Source organism: Tachyglossus aculeatus, chromosome 14 (assembly GCF_015852505.1).
Source record: "Tachyglossus aculeatus isolate mTacAcu1 chromosome 14, mTacAcu1.pri, whole genome shotgun sequence".
Lineage (NCBI taxonomy): Eukaryota > Metazoa > Chordata > Mammalia > Monotremata > Tachyglossidae > Tachyglossus > Tachyglossus aculeatus.
Genome location: NC_052079.1, coordinates 279084 through 299043, shown reverse-complemented (window position 1 = coordinate 299043; position 19960 = coordinate 279084). Strand labels below are relative to the sequence as shown.

Below are 19960 nucleotides of genomic sequence, written 5' to 3'. Positions count from 1 at the left end.
AATGGGAGCATCAAGGCTGATCATTGAGTCCCCATTAAGTAGAGTGGCTCTCTTCAGTCTCCTGTAATCGATAGAGGAATTTATGGGAACCTGATGAAATTGAGGCCTTTAGCACCATGAAGAACTCACAGAAGGCCCACCATTGCTAGACACACACACACCCCCAGCCCCAGGGAGGGAGACGGCCTGAGGCGGCTGAATTCAGCCTTGCCTTGTCAAATGTAAACTTGTCTCTGAGGGAAGCCAAAACCCAGCCACTTTCTCTCTCTCTGTCTTTCTCCCGGCGACACAGAAAACTTGTCCTTGAGGCCTGTCAAATGAAAGGGGGCTACGACTGGGCTCCAGCCTCAACCAGTTGGAAGGAGGGCCAACCCTGAGGGGATTTGGGGAGAGGGGAAGTGCTGGGGAGGGAGGGAAACTTGATGGGCATTGCAGTTGTGGGCAGCCTTTTCTTCCCTGACCCCGTTGTCCTGCACAGGGGTTAGCAAGGCGAATGTTGAGCGGTCACAGCCTCTCACCACACATCTAGGAAGTTCTGATGAGCAATCAGTAGCCTGGCTATGTTTGACTCGTTCAGATGTGAGGTTTCAAAGCCCACTGTGCACCCGGCCTCAACCTACCGATCTTGCTCTTTGGGGCTGCCCACTGGATCTTGCCTCCGACACATTGGTCCTATGTGCCCACTCCTCGCCAACTCTCTCTCCATTCCTCCTCACCGGTGGCACCTCATTCTTGATTCTGCCTTCCCCAACCTCCACTCATAAATAATAATGATGGCATTTATTAAGCGCTTACTATGTGCAAAGCACTGTCCCCACCCCCACCCCAACTAAATCCTTCAGATCACAGCTCTCTCCATCTTTAAAGCCCTCCTGGAATCTCACCTCCAAGAGGGCTTTCTCAACTGATTCCCAACCCTCTAAGCATGTCAGCGTGCACGTATTTTTACTTGTACCTTCAATTATTTATTCAGCTATCTTGTCTATGGTAAACCTTTGGATTGTAAACAGAAAAACCAGGGAGGGTGCAGTAAAGCAACAAAAATGATCAAAGGGTTGAAAAATGGATCCTGGGGGGCAAAGAGTGTGCAAGACAGTGCTACTAGCCAAGGGTCTGAAGGTGTATCTTCTCGGTAGCTGCATTTGGTTTGGCTCCGCCACTGGCCTGCTTCATGACCTTGGACAAGTCACTTAATTTTTGCATTGCAGTTTACTCCTCTACAGATTGGGGATTCAATATCTCTTCTCCCTCGTACTTGGACTGTGACCCCCATGTGGGACAGGGTGTTTGATCCACTTATCTTGTTTCTACTCCAGCACTTAGTACAGTGCTCGGCATAGAGTAAGTGCTTAAAGACCAGCATTATTATTTGCTAACTTGTTCTGATGTGGAAGCTGAGTTGTAGTTGCGCTGGAGCCACCCCTTTCCTGTCCTCGGGCTGGTCCTAGCTTCCGCAAACCCTCAGCAGTGGCAGTCAAGGACTTCTGCCATAGCCTATGCCCACCCACCGCCTAGAATAATAATAATAATGGCATTTATTAAGCGCTTACTATGTGCAAAGCACTGTGAGGCCTGCCGTCAAGCTGTGCCAATGGAAATCCATTCCACTTTTCAAATTTATTTTTTGAAATGATATCTGTTAAGCGGTTACTACATGCTAAGCTCTTTTCTATGCCCTGGGGGTAGATACAAGACAGGTTGGACTTCTAGACTGTGAGCCCACTGTTGGGTAGGGACTGTCTCTATATGTTGCCAACTTGTACTTCCCAAGCGCTTAGTACAGTGCTGGGCACACAGTAAGCGCTCAATAAATACGATTGATTGGACTGCCCTCGTTTCTTCCCCTGTTCTTATTCGAAGTTCCAACCTTCCAGCCCAACTGAGGCTTGTCCCTGTGAGCAGACCTTGTATTTGATCTCTTTTGAAAAGACAAATGTGGGGTGGGGGGAAAGATGGATCGTTTGGCCTTCAGGGATCCACTCTCCCTCACTGGTTCGGCTACAGAGATTGGGAGCATTTTCCCCAGGCTCCTCCGCTACCTAATGTAGCAGAGGGCAGTATTTTGGTGTCTTTTACAATGTCATATCTCATTTCCAAGGTTTTCACTACTAATCTTGTACTTCTGTATTCATTCATTCAGTTGTATTTATTGAGTGCTTACTGTGTGCAGAGCACCGTACCAAGCGCTTGGTAAGTACAAGTTGATAACATACAGATACGGTCCCTACCCAATAGCAGGCTCACAGTCTAGAAGGGGGAGACAGACAACAAAACAACACAAAGAACTCTGTAGAACCCTGCTCTTTCTTTGTACTCTTCTGTAGTTGGATGTGGCCTACTTTTGACTTTCGGTTGCTTTCTTTTTTGCCCTTCAGGTTCCTCAAGAGTTTTTAGCTTAGCCAGCTTGGCTTCTTGTTCCCCCTTTTTTTTCCTCCTTCCTCTACCCTGCTGTGCTGTGTCCCTGGGCCCTCAGCACGGCCCCTGTACAGAACAGCCCGTGGCCTCGGATGGTGGGGGGAGAAAGGGGTGCACTGGGCCGGGCCCAGGATGATGGGACCCAGGCGAAGCAGGACAATTCATGATTAGCGAGAAGGAAAGTGGGCTGGTGGAAGGGGTTGGGAACCTGCCTTCCCTCCGCCTCTCATCCACTGTCCCTCCTCCTTTTCTCTCCCCTTCACCTCCCCTCCCCTCCAGGGGTCAAAACCCAAACCCCTTTTCCACAAGCCAAGATGTGTGGGCTGGCTCTGGATTCTTCTTGCCCATTTTGAGCAGGGCGAAAATGACTATGAATGCGTATTTAGATTTATAATCCTTTGATTTGCCTCCCTTCAAAGCACTGGCACTTGCTTCTAGACTGTGAGCCCACTGTTGGGTAGGGACCGTCTCCATATGTTGCCAACTTGTACTTCCCAAGCGCTTAGTACAGTGCTCTGCACACAGTAAGCGCTCATCAAATACGATTGATTGATTGACTGCACCCAGCCCTTTGCAATGTGTGCTTTCAAGAAGCAGACTGCATTAGCCACTTCCTGGATTGGAATTTCAGGGCACAGTCAATCAAAAATAACATGGATCAATTCTTTTTTTTTATGGTATTGAAGCACTTACTATGTGTCAAGCACTGTTGCAAGCACTGGTGTAGATAGATTACAAGTTAATCAGGTTGGATACAGCCCTAGCCTCTGTTGGGGCTCACAGACTATTATTATTACAATCACTGTTGTTATTATTTCTAGTAATAGTATTACCAGTAATGCTAGAAATAGTATTACTCATCCTCCTATGAACTTGCTTGAATGCCGGCCTCCCCCTAAATCGTCAACTCCTTGAGGATAAGCATCATGAGAATGTACTCTCCCCTCCAGACTGTGAGCTCAGTGTGAGCAGGGAATGTGTCTGTTGTTACATTGTACTCTCCCAAGTGCTTAGTACAGAGCTTTGCATACAGTAAGTGCTCAATAAATGATTGAATGAATGGATTGTGCCTAGTATGGTGCTCTGTGTGCACTTAGTATGTATCGTTAATTGGTTGGTTGTCTGTTGGGCATATTAAAAACTAAATCCAGATAAAGAAACTAATCTGGCTAACAAGTATGCCACCGTTCCAAATTCGTAGAGCAATTTCGAAAGCATCCCAGAAAATGGGACAATTAGCCTATTCTATAAATTCAGCTTTTATAGGAAATTTGGACTCTTTTCCTGGTTCCATTGATCTTAAAATAACCATGCATTTAAATACCGCAGTAGTTCAAAACATTGCAGAATTGAGGAGGAGGAGCTGAATTTTCTCACATTGTGAGAGTGCATGTGAGTGTGTCCTTGCATGGACATGGGGGTTCTTGGCGTCGGTAGCATTTACTGAGCACTAACCTGCTGGGCAGAGCACTGTTCTAGCAGCTTGGAGAACATGCAAGTGATGATGGGTGAGGCTTTCGGTCCAATGAGCGAGACAAGCAGGCACACCATTGCTGAATGTGCAAGAGGTTAAAGAGCTAGTGGGCAGACCCAAATGACGAATGTGAGCAAATAAATCCTACCTGATTAGTTTGCATCTACCCCAGTGCGTAGTACTGTTCCTGGTGCGTGGTAAGAGCTTAACAAGTGCCATAAAAAATCAGTAAATCAGAGGCGAAAGATAAACTCTCTGTTATAACTTCTGAGTTTGCCTGTTGGGTTGCCTGCCTGGAAGTGGTGGTATTAGTCAAGGTGGTGGTGGTGGTAGTAGTAATAATAATAATAATAATAATAATGATAATAATAATAATGATAATAATGGCATTTGTTAAGCGCTTACTATGTGCAAAGCACTGTTCTAAGCGCTGGGGAGGTTACAAGGTGATCAGGTTGTCCCACGGGGGCCTCACAGTCTTCATCCCCATTTTACAGATGAGGGAACTGAGGCCCAGAGAAGTGAAGTGACTTGCCCAAAGTCACACAGCTGACAATTGCCAGAGCCGGGATTTGAACCCATGACCTCTGACTCCAAAGCCCAGGCTCTTTCCACTGAGCCACGCTGCTTCTAGTTATTGAGCTCCCATTTAAGTGATATGCTCTATACAGTGCACTTTTAGAAAGACAGACAAAAGAAGTGACACATTTCCTGCCCACAAGGAGCTTACACTCTAATGGGGGAGACAGGCAGAAATATTTCCCCGGAGGAAAATGAATCATTAGATGTCCAATTGAGTAAACATCTATACATGAGTGCTGAGGATGGGTAAAAGTATGTCATAAATAGTTGAGAAGGCTTGTGGCCTAGTGGATAGAGTACGGGCTTGGGAGTTGGAGAACCTGGATTCTAATCCCGGCTCCACCACTTGTCTGCTGTGTGGCCTCTGGGCCTCAGTGACCTCATCTGTAAAATGGGGGTAAAGACTGTGAGCCCTATGTGGGACATGGACTGCATCTGACCTGATTAGCTTGTATCTTCCCCAGTGCTTGGCACTTAGTAAATGCTTTACAAATACCATTTAAAAAGTGCGGTGGTGCTTAGGATGGCATTGAGTGTGGGAAGTGTTATTTTGGGCTCTGTCACTAGTGTTAGATCTTTGAGGATCCCCTTTATTAACTCTCATGCACTCTGGGATTTGGGGAGGATGGGAGGGAGTTCCAAGCCCGGAGAATGGCGTGAGTGAGAGGGCCAAAGTGGGAGAATCGAGAGTAAGGAACAGCTTGGGTGGAACAAAGACAGCAGGTTGGAGTCTAGTGGGTAAAGAGAGCAGATAGGTAAGGTGGGATGAGTTGGAGAGCCTTGAAGCTGATGGTGAGGAGCTTTTGTTGGCTGTGGAGGGACCCAGGAAGCCAGGGAAAGGTTTGGAGGAGAGGAGAGATGTGGACCAAAGATCTGGGGAGCAGTGTGGGATATAGATTGGAGGGGGAGAAGGTGTAGGCAGGGAGATCAGCGAAGAGTCTGATGCAGTTGTCCAGCTACAGTTGGACCAAAGCTTGCCCCAGGTCCAATTGTCTGGTCTTCAAAACCTTATTAAAGGCACATCTCTAAGAAGCCTTCCCTGACTAAGCCCTCTTCTCCTCTTCTCCCACTCCCTTCTGCCCCTCTCTTCCTTCATTCTGTGCCTCTGCTCCTTCATTCTTCCTCCCTCCCACCCCCACAGCACATATGTATATATCTGTGTTTCTCTTATTTATTTATTTATATTAATGTCTGTCTCCGCCTCTAGACTGTGAGCTCGTTCTGCTCAGGAATGTGTCTGTTCATTATTATGTTGTACTCTCCCAAATGCTTAGTACAGTGCTTTGCACACAGTAAGCGCTCAATAAATACAGTTGAATGAAGGAAGGGGGTGGATCTGGGAGGAGATGTGTAGGATTCAATTAATCACTTGTATTTATTGAGCACTTACTATACACAGAGTATTGTTTTAAGCACTTGGGGGAGTACAGTACAATAGAATTAACAGATAGGTTCCCTGCCCGTAACAAGTTCACAGTCTTGATGGGGAGACAGGTATCAATATGAATAAATAAGTCGTGTATAATATATAATTTAAAACTGTGTTTTGGTTGATAAATGATTCGTGCCGCAGAGTGAAGTAGGGACTGGAGTGGGGAGATACATGAGGCTGGAAGGTCAGCGAGGAAGCAGATTTAGTAGTCAAGGCGGGTTAGGATAAGTGCTTGGGTTAGCGTAGTAGCTGTTTGGATGGAAAGGACGGGACAGATGTTAGTAATGTTGTGAAGGTAGAACCACCGGGGTATTGTGACAGATTGAATATGTGGGTGGAACGAGAGAGATGAGTTGAAGTCATGGGCTTTTACGGTAGGGAGGGTAGTGGTTTTGTCTACAGTGACAAGAAAGATGGGGGAGAACCAGGTTTGGGTAGGAAGATACGGAGTTTAATTTTGGACATGTTTAATTTGCGGTGTCGGCGGGACATCCAGGTATATATGCCTTGAAGGCAGGAGGAAATGTGAGATTGCAGGGAAGGAGAGAAGCCGGGGCTGGAGATGTAAATTTGGGGGTCATCTGCTTAGAGATGGCAGCTATGCGACGAAATAAGTTCTCCAGTGATAATAATAATAATGCTGATATCTGTTAAGGGCTTACTATGTGCCAAGCACTGTTCTAAGTGCTGTGGTAGATACAAGGTCAGCAGGTTGTCCCAGGTGGGGCTCACAGTCTTCATCCCCATTTTACAGATGAGGGAACTGAGGCCCAGAGAAGTGAAGTGACTTGCCCAAAGTCACACAGCTGACAAGCGGCAGGGCCGGGATTAGAACCCACAACCTCTGACTCCCAAGCCCGCGCTCTGGCCACTAAGCCACACTGCTTCCTGATCCGGTCCCCTACAGACTTTTTCGCAAAACCAAGCGAGCGGGATTCCTTTCCCAGCCTTGCAAGTCCCAATAAAGCGACCCCCCCAACTTTAAATTTCTTTTCCCTGGCTTTTCCCAAGGGAATGGTTGTAGAGGGAAAATAGAAGGGGACCTAGAACTGAGCCTTGAGGGACCCCTACTATCAGAGGGTGGGAGGAAGAGGAGAAGCCTGCAAAAGAGACTGAGAAGGAGCTGTCAAAGAGTTAGAAGGAGAACCAAGAGCGGCTAGTGCCAGTGAATCCAAGGTTGGATTGAGCCCCCTTTTTCCTCTCCTCCTCCCCATCCCCCCCACCCTACCTCCTTCCCCTCCCCACAGCACATGTATATATGTTTGTACAGATTTATTACTCTATTTATTTTACTTATACATATTTACTATTGCATTTATTTTGTTAATGATGTGCATTTAGCTTTAATTCTGTTTATTCATTTAGCTTTAATTCTATTTATTCTGATGACTTGACACCTGTCCACATGTTTCGTTTTGTTGTCTGTCTCCCCCTTCTAGACCGTGAGCCCATTGTTGGGTAGGGACCGTCTCTATATGTCGCCAACTTGTACTTCCCAAGCGCTTAGTACAGTGCTGTGCACACAGTAAGCACTCAATAAATGATTGAATGAATGAATGAGAAGGGGGTGGTCTACAGTGTCAAAGGCAGCTGAGAGATCTAGGAGGATTAGAATGGAGTAGCGGCCATCAGATTTGGCGAAGGCCATGGGTTACTGAAGAGAGGACTCTTTCTGTTTCTGTGGAGTGAAGGGGGCTGAAGTCAGATTGGAGGAGGTAGAGGGGAGAATTAGAGGATAGGAAGTGGAGAGAGCGTGTGTAAACAACTCTTTCAAGAAGTTTGGAGAGAAATGGTAGGAGAGAGATGGCTTAACTGGAGGGAGCTGTGGGGTCAAGGGAGGATTATTTTAGGACAGAGGAGACATAAACAGGATAGGGAATAAATAAGCAGGATTCAGGGAAGAACTGGCAGGATTTGGCAGTAGATAGACTGCATGTTGAAAGGCAGCAACGAGCTGAAGTTGACAGTGAGCTTACAGGCTTCTGGGGCAGGGAGGACAGTGACATTTTAGACGGAGATGCCAGTGGGACATCCAAGCGGCAATTCCCCGGAGGCAAGAAGAGTTGGGAGATTGCAGGTCAGATGAGAGCTCAGGGCAGGGGAGATGGATGTGGAAATAGGCTCTACGTTGGGGGGTCCCTGATGCCACCACCTTTCCGAGGGAATGACGGAGGGAAAGCCTGGTGGAGGAGGGTTTTAGGAGGGGAGGGAAGTGTTATGTCAGTGTCGACTTTGGGGGGAAATAGGGGGGATCCTTGCTTGGGGAAAGGTGCAAGTTATGTGTGGTCCAGGGATGAGCAGAGTGTGGGAGAGGAACGGCTCAAAGATTTGCTTGGGAGGAGCCTCGAGTGTGAGCTCTTCCCACCTTCAAACCTTCATCATTAAGGTCACATCTCCTCCACGAGGCCTTACTCTTTTACCCACCTCGCTCTCTCTTCTGCATTGATCTGTGACCTTTAATATTCACCCCAACCCAGCCCCGCAGCACTTACCTTAGCACCTACTTAGCACTTACGTACATATCTTTAAATTATGTATTATAAATTACTTATTTGTATTAATGTCTGTCTACCCCTCTAGACTGCAAGCTCGGTATGGGCAGGGAACATTTCTGATAATTCTGTTATATTGTACTCTCCCAAGCACTTAGTACAGTGGTCTGCACATAGGAAGCTCTCAGTAAGTATGGTTGATTGGTGGGAATGTTGCTGGGGAAAGGAGCACGTGGCTCTGGTTTGGGATGCTTCCCACATGTAATGGACGGCAGTGGACAGGTTCCTGGGGTGGGGGGGGGGCGGGGGGGCGTCACGTGCTCCAAACAGGGTTTTTGAAAGTCATCAAATCTAAATCGTTCTTGTTATGATTTTCAAGAAAAGGACTCCATCCGTTCTAACCTAAAATATTAATGCTTCCCTGTTTCAAGGAGCTCCTTAAGTGTTCTCACTTACCCTGGCTACATTTCTGTAAAGACATCAAAAGGAGAGAGAGGGAGAGACATACACACACGTTGCTGTTTTTTGAATTCATAGGTGATGATATACTGCCAGTGGTAACATTTTCACCAATGTGGCCTATCCTACCCACACTAGGCCCAGGTAATAATAATAATAATGATGATGATATTTGTGCCGAGCACTGTTCTAAGCGCTGGGGTAGATACAGTGTTAACAAGTTATCCCACGTGGGGCTCACAGTCTTCATCCCCATTTTACAGATGCGGTAATTGAGGCCCAGAGAAGTTAAGTGACTTGCCCAAGGTCACACCGCTGACAAGTGGTGGAGCTGGGATTCAAACCCATGACTTCTGACTCCCAAACCCAGGCTCTTTCCACTGAGCCACGCTGCTTCTAGGAAAGTAAATATTGAAGTAAAAAGTAAACATTACCTTCTAGAAAAGGTAAAGAGGGGTCCCCTGTTGTACTGGCAAACTTGTGGTTTGCAGCACCAGAAAGCATTTTGGGCTGTGCCTCTTACTGCCACGACCCTCCAGGAGCTTCTGTGCAGAGTCACCATTGGGAAGAGAGGGTCGTCTGCCCATTGCCGTGGTCTCCCCACACGCATTTAGGAGGCTCTGCTGTGGAGGCCACACTCTCCAAGTCTGTAGAGGGTTTTCGTTAACCCCCTCCTCTCCCCTCCTATCCGGACTTCTTTCTGGCAGGAATGTTTCAGTCCAGGAGCTGTTGAGCTGTTTTGGTTTTTCATTGGTGATGTTGTGGGGATTTTTGTTGTTTTCTTTTAAATGGTATTTAAGTGCTTACTATATGCCACACACTGTAGTAAGTGCTGGTGGGGTAGCTACTCTCAGTCTTAATCCCCATTTTACAGATGAGGTAAGAGGCCGAAAGAAGTGAAGTGACTTGCCCAAAGTCACACAGCAGACAAGTGGGGGAGCCGGGATTAGATCCCAGGTTCTTTTGTCTCCCAGGATCATGCTCTTTCCCACTAGGCCAAACCGCTTCTCCTGTTGAAGGGAGCAAAACATCTATGCAAGTTGAGTCCTGGCCAGGGCTTCAGTGGTTGTGGTCCTGTTTGCCCCTCGCCATTGGGGATGACCCAGAAGGGATGTGGTTAGAGTTGTCCCTGGGGCCTTGACTTATTTCAGTCCTGAGCTGGACTCTCAGTTGTATGGCCTCAGACTGGCCACATCATGGGCCATCCGTGCCCTTCCTTTAGAGGCTGGAGAGGAGAGCTGAGATCATCATCATCATCAATCGTATTTATTGAGCGCTTACTGTGTGCAGAGCACTGTACTAAGCCCGTGGGAAGTACAAGTTGGCAACATATACAGTCCCTACCCAATAATGGGCTCACAGTCTAAAAGGGGGAGACAGAGAACAAAACCAAACATACTAACAAAATAAAATAAATAGAATAGATATGTACAAGTAAAATACATAAATAAATAGAGGAATAAATATGTACAAACATATATACATATATACAGGTGCTGTGGGGAAGGGAAGGAGGTAAGATGGGGGGATCGAGAGGGGGACGAGATGCCAGACCTAAGGGTTGCCAGCCTCTGTGCCTCTCTACAAGCAGGAGGGAAGACTTTGGCCCTCGCGTGCCCCATGTCAGCTGTCTGTGTGTAGACAGCCCAAGCGAGGAGAGACTCGGCGGCCTTTGTTGGCGCTTCAGGGACGAGAGCCGTGCCATAGAGGCTGGGAAAATCTCGGCCGGAGCAGGCCGCCTGAGCAGCTGACCCGGTTGCACCATGCAGCCAAAAATCCAACCCAGTTTACTCAGGGGCATCTTTTTGGTTTTCTTCTTCCCCTTCCACACCCTCCCCCACAACCCCGGGCCTTTCTGGTTTTCTGGTTCGCCCATCTTTGTTCCAGAAAACAGCGAGCACATTGTTCTTGCCCAGCCCCGGCTGCATCTACTCCCCGAGTGCCACCCAGATGAGAGAATTCCAGAGCCGAGCGCTGCTGCTGGTGGCCTCCGGAGGGGTTCGGCTGGGTACTAGGGATTCCCGGTTCCTCGATTGCCTCCAGGCTGACTGTGTTTTCCAGCAAGTGGGTCTTCAGGACCGAGTCACCCACAGCTGCTCAACCAAAGTCTCCCTGGGACTAGAAATGTGTTCCAGCTTCAGCTGAAATTGCCACGAGGCGCAAGTTGAACGGGACCCGGTCCACTACCCAGCCCTGGATAGCCAGTCAGGCTGTCAGCCAGTCAATAGTCCCAGCCAGTCAGGCGGGAGCCTTGGACTCTAATACAATAGGCCATTCCACCAAGCCACTGGTGACGTGGTTTTGGATCGCTCCTGCCTCGGCACCCGTGATGCGGTTTTCTGGGTCTGCAGGTCCCAAGGCAGGCAGGCCGGCCTCTGAGATAGTAGGGATAATGCAGTATTGGTTCAGTGCTTACCGTGTGCCATGCACTCTGCTAGGCCCTGGCGTAGAAACAAGCCGACCGGGTCGGACCCAGTCAGTAAGGCAGTCCTGCTCCCCGTCGTCTGCTCCCGACCCCGAGGGGCTGCGGAGCAGTGTGACGCATTGCTTGTTTTGCTGCAAGATGGCAGGGGCAGGCAGCCGTGCCGGCATTTTGTCACGAAGGGCTGAAGGCTTAGAGCAGTATTCCGGAGCCGTTGGCGTTCCAGTGAGCCGGCATAATCCAGGAGTTGGGGGGGGAGGGGGGAGCCTGCTCAATGGAGCTTTCATTGAAGACTTACACATATGGTGAACGTGGCAGGGAGAGGGCTGGGGCTGGGCACCTAGAGGTTGACCGCTCCCTTGGGTCTGTGATTGGGGGGTGGGGGAGGTGGTTGGTGAGCCTCTCTGCCCGTTCTCAAGGTGGGCCACGAAGCAGAAGCCCGTTGCTAGAGAGCGGGAGCATGAGAAGGGGCGAAGGCCTTTGCCTGGAGCAGGTAAAGGCCTTGTCCAAGAGAGCAGCCGGACGTGCCAGAAGGAAGCCCTGGAACCAGACAAATCCAGCAGCAGCCAAACCTGGCATGAGCAAGATGTTGAAGTTGGGTTTAGTCGTGGACTTGCCTAGCACCTGATCACCGATAAGCACTGCCCTTTGACCTCACAGCCCCGACTGCCAGCGTCTCGCTTAGTTCAGAGACTTTGTCCTGTCTGCCCTTTGGTCCAGTGTCTCCATCTAGTATCCTGTGGTCCCGAGGGCGGCTCTCTGCTACCCAACTAGTCTCCCAGCTCTGGCCGGGCGCCCCGGCACTCAGCCCATTGCGGGAGTGTGGTGTTCTGGCAGGGGATCTTCTCGGGAGACGCTCAGCGAAGGTGGTTGGTTGGCCCGGCAGCTTCCTTCTCTCTTTCCCCTCCTTCCCCTCGTACCTGGGCAGGGTGCCCGTGTGTTTCAAGGTCTTTGGCAAAGACAGAAGCCTTTGCCACTTAGTTCTCATTGACCTCTAAGGCCAAGGGGGAGCAGGTTCCTTCAAAGCCTCCGACTCTCCCCTCCCTCCCTCCCTCCCTTCCTTCTGCCCTCTCCCCTCGCCCTACCTGAGTGGCCTCCAGCTGAGGACACTTGCCACCTTGCTTTTCTGCTTCTGGCCCACTTGGTGCCAGGTTCCGGGTTGAGCCCAGCGTGGGCAAGGAGCCCAGGAAATGCCGGCTGCCTGCCACCCGTCTTTTATCGCTCAAGTGCCTCTCTGTCCCCTGGGGCTGGTCTGGGCCCAGCCGGGTTGGAGGTCTCTCCCACCTGGTCAGGGGGTGCTGGGGGCCCTCCTGCGCAGCAGGCAGTGAGAAGCAGCAAGCCATGCCCGCCTCTTTGTCCACAGAGTTGCTGGGAGTTGAAGATAAGCCCTAGGGAGAAGATGCATTTAGTGGGTAGCCTAGTGAGTAGTTCTCTGTTTGCTGGGGAGAGTTTTCTTGGCCTTTCCAGTTTGGAGCAGATTTATTTTCTCCTGAATTTGTCTTGCCCGTGATGTTTATAAAAAATTCTGATTGTGGCAATAACTCATCTGGACTATGTATTCTTTCCCCTGTGCGCACGCACACACACGCACATTCTCACACTCTCTCTCTCTCTCTCTCTCTCTCTCTCTCTCTCTCTCTCTCTTTTGCATGTCTTCTTGGATGAGGGCCCTTAGAGCAGTCACCTGCATACATGAAACCAGAAACTTTGTATCAACTGGTCTAAGTCTTTAAAAAAAAAAATCTAGACACCTCACTGGATACAATTTCCTCCTACCCTCTGCCAGCCGTGACTGGGCATAGGGCGAGTCGCAGCTGTAATGTAGTGGAAACCAGCCTGGGGCTTGGTAAATCCCTGGGAGTGTCATCAACCTTTGGAATTTGAATGGGGCGAGGTAGGGAGCTCGGGTTGCACTCTAGACTACATGCTCATTGTGGGCAGGGATTGTGTTGGTTATATTGTTATATGGTACTCTCCCCAGCATTTAGTACAGTGCTCTGCACAGAGTAAATGCCCAATGGATACGACTGACTGACCCTCCCCTCAGTCTGCAGTTATGGTTTGGCAAGGTCCCCGCAGGGCCCATGTGCGTCTCGGGCAGGGCTACCCGAGGGTCGCTCTCCGAGGGGTGACTTGCTTACCCGAGCAGCAGTTCGCGGGCCGGCACCTTAACAGGACTCTGCCTTCCCTCCTCAGAGCTAAAGCCTCAAGACTTACATAATGGGAGCATTTTTAGACAAGCCAAAGATGGAGAAACATAATGCCCAGGGCCAGGGCAACGGGCTGCGGTATGGGCTGAGCAGCATGCAGGGGTGGCGAGTGGAGATGGAGGACGCGCACACGGCCGTGATCGGTTTGCCCAGCGGACTGGACAGGTGGTCGTTCTTTGCCGTCTACGACGGGCACGCCGGCTCCCAGGTAGCCAAGTACTGCTGCGAGCACTTGTTAGACCACATCACCGGTAACCAGGATTTTCGAGGAGCCGACGGGCCGCCGTCCGTGGAGAACGTCAAGAACGGGATCCGGACGGGCTTCCTGCAGATTGACGAACACATGCGAGTAATCTCGGAGAAGAAGCACGGTGCCGACCGGAGCGGCTCGACCGCGGTGGGGGTCATGATTTCTCCCCAACATACTTATTTCATCAACTGTGGAGACTCTCGCGGGTTGCTTTGTAGGAACAGGAAGGTTCATTTCTTCACCCAAGACCACAAACCAAGCAACCCCCTGGAGAAGGAGCGCATCCAGAACGCGGGTGGCTCGGTCATGATCCAGCGTGTGAACGGCTCTCTCGCCGTGTCGCGGGCACTGGGGGACTTTGATTACAAATGCGTCCACGGGAAAGGGCCGACGGAGCAGCTGGTCTCCCCAGAACCCGAAGTGTGCGAGATCGAGCGGTCGGAAGACGACGACCAGTTCATCATCCTCGCCTGTGACGGGATCTGGGACGTCATGGGCAACGAGGAGCTCTGCGACTTCGTACGGTCCCGGCTCGAGGTGACCGACGACCTGGAGAGAGTTTGCAACGAAATCGTCGACACCTGCCTGTACAAGGTAGCTGGGCTGTTAGGGGATGCCAGGGGTTTGTCGGAGAGAGACGCCGTCCCACCTCTCCACCCGGGGTGTCCGGGTTTAGTGCCGTCTGGGCCGGGCTTGCCCGACCTCGGCATCTCACTGCCGGTTATTCCTTCCCTAGAAATGTCGTCGTGCCGGCTGCAGGTTTTGGGGGCAGAAAGTGGGCCTGGAGGCAGTGGGTTAGGGTGGAAACGCTCTACTTGGGCTCCTTGCCAGAATCGCCGCTTGTTGGTCACCATGCAGCAGTTTTAGCCTGCTCTTTTTGTCTGCCAGAATTTCCACAGTTGGCACCCAGTGAAGTACTACTCGCTAAACCTTGCCAGAGCAGTTGCAGAGAACATGGGCAAAACTTCCAACTCTAAAAATAACTTATTTGTGGGCTTTTTGCGTTAGGGGTTTTTTGGGGTTGGGTTTTAATATATATATATTTTACTTTTATGGACTGGCCTGGTTTAAAACTTTTTGTCTTGTACTTTTATGGTGACTCCATGAAATAATCATTTCCAAGTATTCCATGTTTTGCATGCAGGCCAACAGGTGTTCACAAAGAATTGCGATGCAGATAATTAAGATGTCTTCTTATGAGCAAGTGTAGGGAGTTTTCCTTAAGAGCCCTGATATTAATATTCCTGCTTTCTTTTAACATGCAAGAGGTATTCGGTTCCTTTAAAAAAAAATCTTCCCGCGCACTGTTAGCTCTTTGAAATTCACCAAAAGGTAAAGGTGTTCCATAATTTGGCCTTTTAAAAATAAGGCAAGGTAGTAGAGGTAGCATTTATTGAGCACCCACTTCCTGTGGTACGCTGTACTGGGCGCTTGGGAAGTACTAAATAATAATATGTCACAATTCCTGCCCTCAAGGGGCTTACACTCTAATGGGGGGGGAGACAAAAATATTTACAACACTGTCAAAATAAACCGAATGGACATAGATACATAACCCCAAAATATTAAAACTTCAAACTTTTCTACATAGCCTGATTGGCCAGAATTGAGGAGGTTTGCCCTTAAAGAATAAACAGACTTATAAATTGGCCAGATTAAGGCAGATGCTCTGCCTTAATTTTGTCTCTTACTGTACTGCTTGGATTTATTTTGGAAAGCACTGACCCTAATACATGTTTAGCCAGTAGTATTTTACAAAGTTATTCAGCTGTTTTCCTTAAGCTTCATCCTTCACACCCTGCCCTTTAAGCTTGAGTTGCAGAAACCATTTTTCCATTGAGACTATATTTTTCATGTAATAATTGGCTTTTTTTAAAAAAAGAAGAAGAAAAGAAAGATATTGCCTGTCAATCTGGGGGGCCCTTAAGAGTGGATGGTAACAAGCATCTCAGTATTCCTTTACACGCTGAAATATTTAAGGGCCTTGCAAAGATCAGTACACTAAAACCAGTATTAACAGACTGTGGCTGTTCTTTCTGTCCTTTGCCTTTGATCTGTTTTCCACTGTGAATATCACTCCTTTTACTATCGTATTTGAATTCTTCACCTTTGGGGAATTAATACTTCTCACTCTAAGATGCTGCTGTCCTGTTGCCCATGAGTTTTCATTTCAAAGAGCGGTGAGTTGAGCTTGTGTTCTGTGTCTGTCTCCCCCCCCTTTCTTTCCTTCCTTCCTTCCTTCCTTCCTTTCCTTTCCTTTCCTTTCCTTTCCTTTCCTTTCCTTTCCTTTCCTTTCCTTTCCCCTCTCTCTTTCTCTCTCTCTCTCTCTTGCATTGCTACAGCAGTAAAAAGTTTCCTGGTTTTGAAAGAGTCATGCGTGGGTGGAGTAGAGGGGTGAGAGTTGAGGGGAATGAAGGTATTACTCCCCGTAGACCAGGATATTTTCTCAAACTGTTTTCTCCCACCAGGGAAGCCGAGACAACATGAGCGTGATATTGATCTGTTTTCCGAATGCACCGAAGGTATTGCCAGAGGCCGTGAAGAGGGAGGCAGAGTTGGACAAGTACCTGGAAAGCAGAGTAGAAGGTGGATCTTTTAAAAAAAAATAAGTAACGTGATTTGAGAAACCCCACAGCAGTCCAACTCTTAATACGCTAGCTAGCTTTTAATAAATCCAAGTGCCATTGATTGGACATCTAGTGTACATCTGTGGAAAAAGCCCTGTTTGTAGTAGCCCTCGGGGGTTGGGACACACCAAAGCCCCATTAGGAAGAGAATGGTGGCAGCCCACGGCCTGAGAGGTGGCTCAGATGACAAGAAAGAGGCAGAAGGGCATTGTGGCAGGCTCGTTAGTGGGCGTGACTCCGTGCCAGTCAAACCTGGCTGCGGTTGAGAATTCACTACAAAACAGTAGCTCTGTTGTGAAGATGATAAACCCGAGCACCACTTCTCTGCAGAAAGCTATATGGGCACTGTTAGGACTTCGGGGTGTCTCAGGAGATGGCGTGATCACCTGAGAGTCTCATAGATTGGTTTTGAAGCCCTAGTATTACTGTAAGTGCCACTGCATTTTTAAAAACATCAGCATTTCTAACCTAAAGCATTTTTCTGGGCCTGTGACCCTAAATCGTAAACGTTTGGACCAAACTACCAGTTCTCGCACTGCACTACTAGTTCTGTGCATGTTGCCTCGCAAACGGTCGGAAGCCAGAAGCGGGGATCGATTCTGCCCCAACACCATGGGGGTGTGGGGCTGGTGGGGGTAGGGGAGGAGTTCTAAAACTGCAAATGGCTTTGGCTTAAAACCTGCCTGTGAATGAGCTGTTTGGTAACTTGGATTTAGGGCCTTCAGTAGTGGATAACCTAACTGTTTTCTGAAGATGCTCCTGTTTGCGCCACACGTGGTAGCTATCTTTAGAGACACTGATCAACTGCATAGACGCAGTACAGTCGTGCGTAAACAATGCTACGTGTTCTCAGTAGAATAGCCTTTTAGCATGGTTATGGTGCTGCAAAAAGCCATTTTGGATCTGCTGTCCAAGCCTCTAACCGCACCTCGCGTCCCTTTTATCAGGCTCCGTGACGTCTGCGGCTGGAATGCTGAACATTCCCTGATGCACTTTAATTTCTTTGCTTGCGTTTTCCCCTTAATAACGATCTTGCCTTAACCAAAATCTGCCTGCGTCGGTGCCTCGGTTGGGCTTTAGTCGCCGGGCTTTGCCGCCTGGAAGCCATCCCGCAATTGGGCTGGCCCCTTTCCTCATTGGGGGCAGTAGCCTGCCAGCCTGCCTGCCCGCTTGCTTGCCACCTAGCTTTTCATCGCATGCGGTTTGCTGACATGGCCAGCGGAGCGTTGCCACTCTAACCAGCTGTTTTGACTCCTTGCTTTGCTCTTGAGTGTCCCAAGCGAATCCTTGAATATGATTTTCAAGGACACGGTGACATGAAGCTGTCCTCGCCCATGGAAAATATTCAGAGTCTGAATTTGCACAGTGCCTATGCCTAAAACACCGTTGGCTGATGGCAGCAGCCATGGCATTATTGGAGGTAGAATCGTCTGGAATCTTAAATGTAAGATTCAGAAGGAAAAGGGTGAGCTTCTATTTAGCCAGGAAGTGATTTTTCTCAGAAATAGAAAGGATTGCCTTTTAGTCTGTTCCATGTTCCCAGAAGATCCTGAAATTACCGAAAGATTCATTTTTAATTTCCCCCATATGCTGTGCTGTTGATCTTTTTATTTCTTTTTTAAACTGTTCATTATTGACCAGTCAGAGGAACCATCAGGTGGCGGTTTTACATCAGGCCCCGAGATGTGGTCGGGGGAAGCATTCTTATTGCACTGCGTTTAGCTGTCCCATGTCAGTGTGGAAACTTCTGCTGTTTATTATGTTCATGACACTGTCTGCCAAAGTTGAGCTAATAAAACGGACCTTCGATGCCTAAATGTTCGGCTCAGCGTAGAGTAGTCTTATGAGCTACTACTTTAAGAAGCTTCAGTTTCTGCACGTTTATAGGAGATGTGTAAAACCAATTCTCCAGTTATATCCTCTGGATTGATTAATTTCCCTAGTTCTGCTAGAGGCCAAGGGGATTGAGAATTTAGCGTATGTCCGCGATCTCGGCTGAGCAGGCTTGCTCAGAAAGGGCATCCCCAACCCAAGCAGGAGAAGTGCTCCTTTAACCTATACTAATGCAAAATTGCTCCACTGGGTTCCCCCCTCAGATCCCAGCTCGTGACCAAGGGTCACCCAGCCTCCGAAAGGATTGCGGTGACCCTTCTGTCTTTAAGCTGCCCAATTTACTGTTTCTGGAGCCACGCTTATAAGAGGCGAAACAGCCCGATGAGAAGGGAGGGGAGTGCAGAGAAGTGCTTAAATCTCTGAAAACGGCTCAGTGTGTTGGAGCTCTCCCCAGCTGACTCGTAACACCTGATTTTTCTGTTTGGGCTGCTCTCTCGGTCAACAGGCCGGCGATGCGGAGGTCATCGTTGAGGCTGGCAGGGCAGGCAGTCGTGCTTTGTTGTAGACTGAGACGGGGTAGATGTCAGGTGATCCAGAGCAGGGGAAGTAGTCCTTTTCTTTCACCACTAATTAGTGCCCATGTACCCCGGGGCAAGGAATCAGAGGGGCACTACTTCAGAACCCCTTTTTGTGCTTCTCTTCAATTTGGAAAATTACCAGCTGAGAGGACTGGGAAGCGTCCTATAGGGAACTCAAAATTCCCTCAAAATCTTGAGGATAGCATTTTGTATATATATCTCTATAGATTAAGAACATGATGTTTTCTAGTTCCTGTAGGATTAAATATTTAGCCCAATTTGTACTGTCAGGGAAGGATACGAGCTGAGTTGAAGCAGAGGTGATCCACTGATTTTTTTTTTAATGTTTTTTATTTTTAACACCTGAGCCAGGCAGGGTGGTTTTATGCATTACCAGTGTTGATTCAGATTGTGTATCCAGTTATCAACCCAGACACAAATGTATCAGCTTAGTGGAGACTGTATGTAAATTGTACTGCAACTTCAGGTTGTGAAATTGTGTAGTTCAGGTAGACACTAAATCCCTTTATTTTTGTACAGCAGAATATTTTAGCGTTAGAACACTATGTAGACAACACTAGATGTTAACAGATGACCTAATAAAGGCACTTGGCAAACCAAATCTGAGATCCTTGCTTTTTGTTCAGGTGTAACAGTGCTAGGGAATTCTGGGCAGTAAGTGGTAGGCGGTGAGACGCTGGCCTTGGCTCTGAAGGAGCAATCTGATCCCCTTTGATGTGTGATCTGGCCATCAGCAGGAGGTGTGTCCTCCTTTCCTCAACTATTGCTCCATGATGGAGCAGAATTCGTATTTCGAATCCCAAGCTACCGGGTCAGGTTAGCCAAGCAAAAGATAGGCTGTTTTCCAAGGCGTTTAACAGCTTGGATAGGTACTGGGATGGATCCCAAGAGTGGGTGCTTTCCCTAATGACCCCTCACCCCTACCCTTCCCTTGACCACAAGCACGCTGGCCCGTTCTAAACGGGAAGGAAGCCCAGGGGTCCCCGTGGCAGCACACTCCCTTGCAAGGTGACCACTTTAGCCAAGGCTTGCCAAGCCCCACGGGGGATTTCCTCTCTGGTGGAGTTGCTGACTGAATTTTCTGCTGTAAATGGGGTATTGTCCTGGACAATTATGCCTCCGAACCACCTTTCTGAATGGGCCATCTGCCCTCAGTGCTTTGTCA

The 19960-nt window shown here is 48.8% G+C and overlaps 1 protein-coding gene across 3 annotated transcripts in view; it reads left to right on the top strand.

The window, feature by feature from the left end:
* The window catches only part of PPM1A (protein phosphatase, Mg2+/Mn2+ dependent 1A), a 46723-nt gene that overhangs the window by 13516 nt on the left and 13247 nt on the right, over positions 1–19960 (top strand). For all 3 annotated transcript variants that reach the window (XM_038756154.1, XM_038756155.1, XM_038756156.1), the window contains exons 2-3: positions 13473–14330; positions 16205–16322. In XM_038756154.1, the coding sequence (XP_038612082.1) occupies positions 13497–14330; positions 16205–16322 (952 nt within the window). In that variant the 5' untranslated portion in view covers positions 13473–13496. The remainder of the gene's footprint in view (positions 1–13472; positions 14331–16204; positions 16323–19960) is intronic.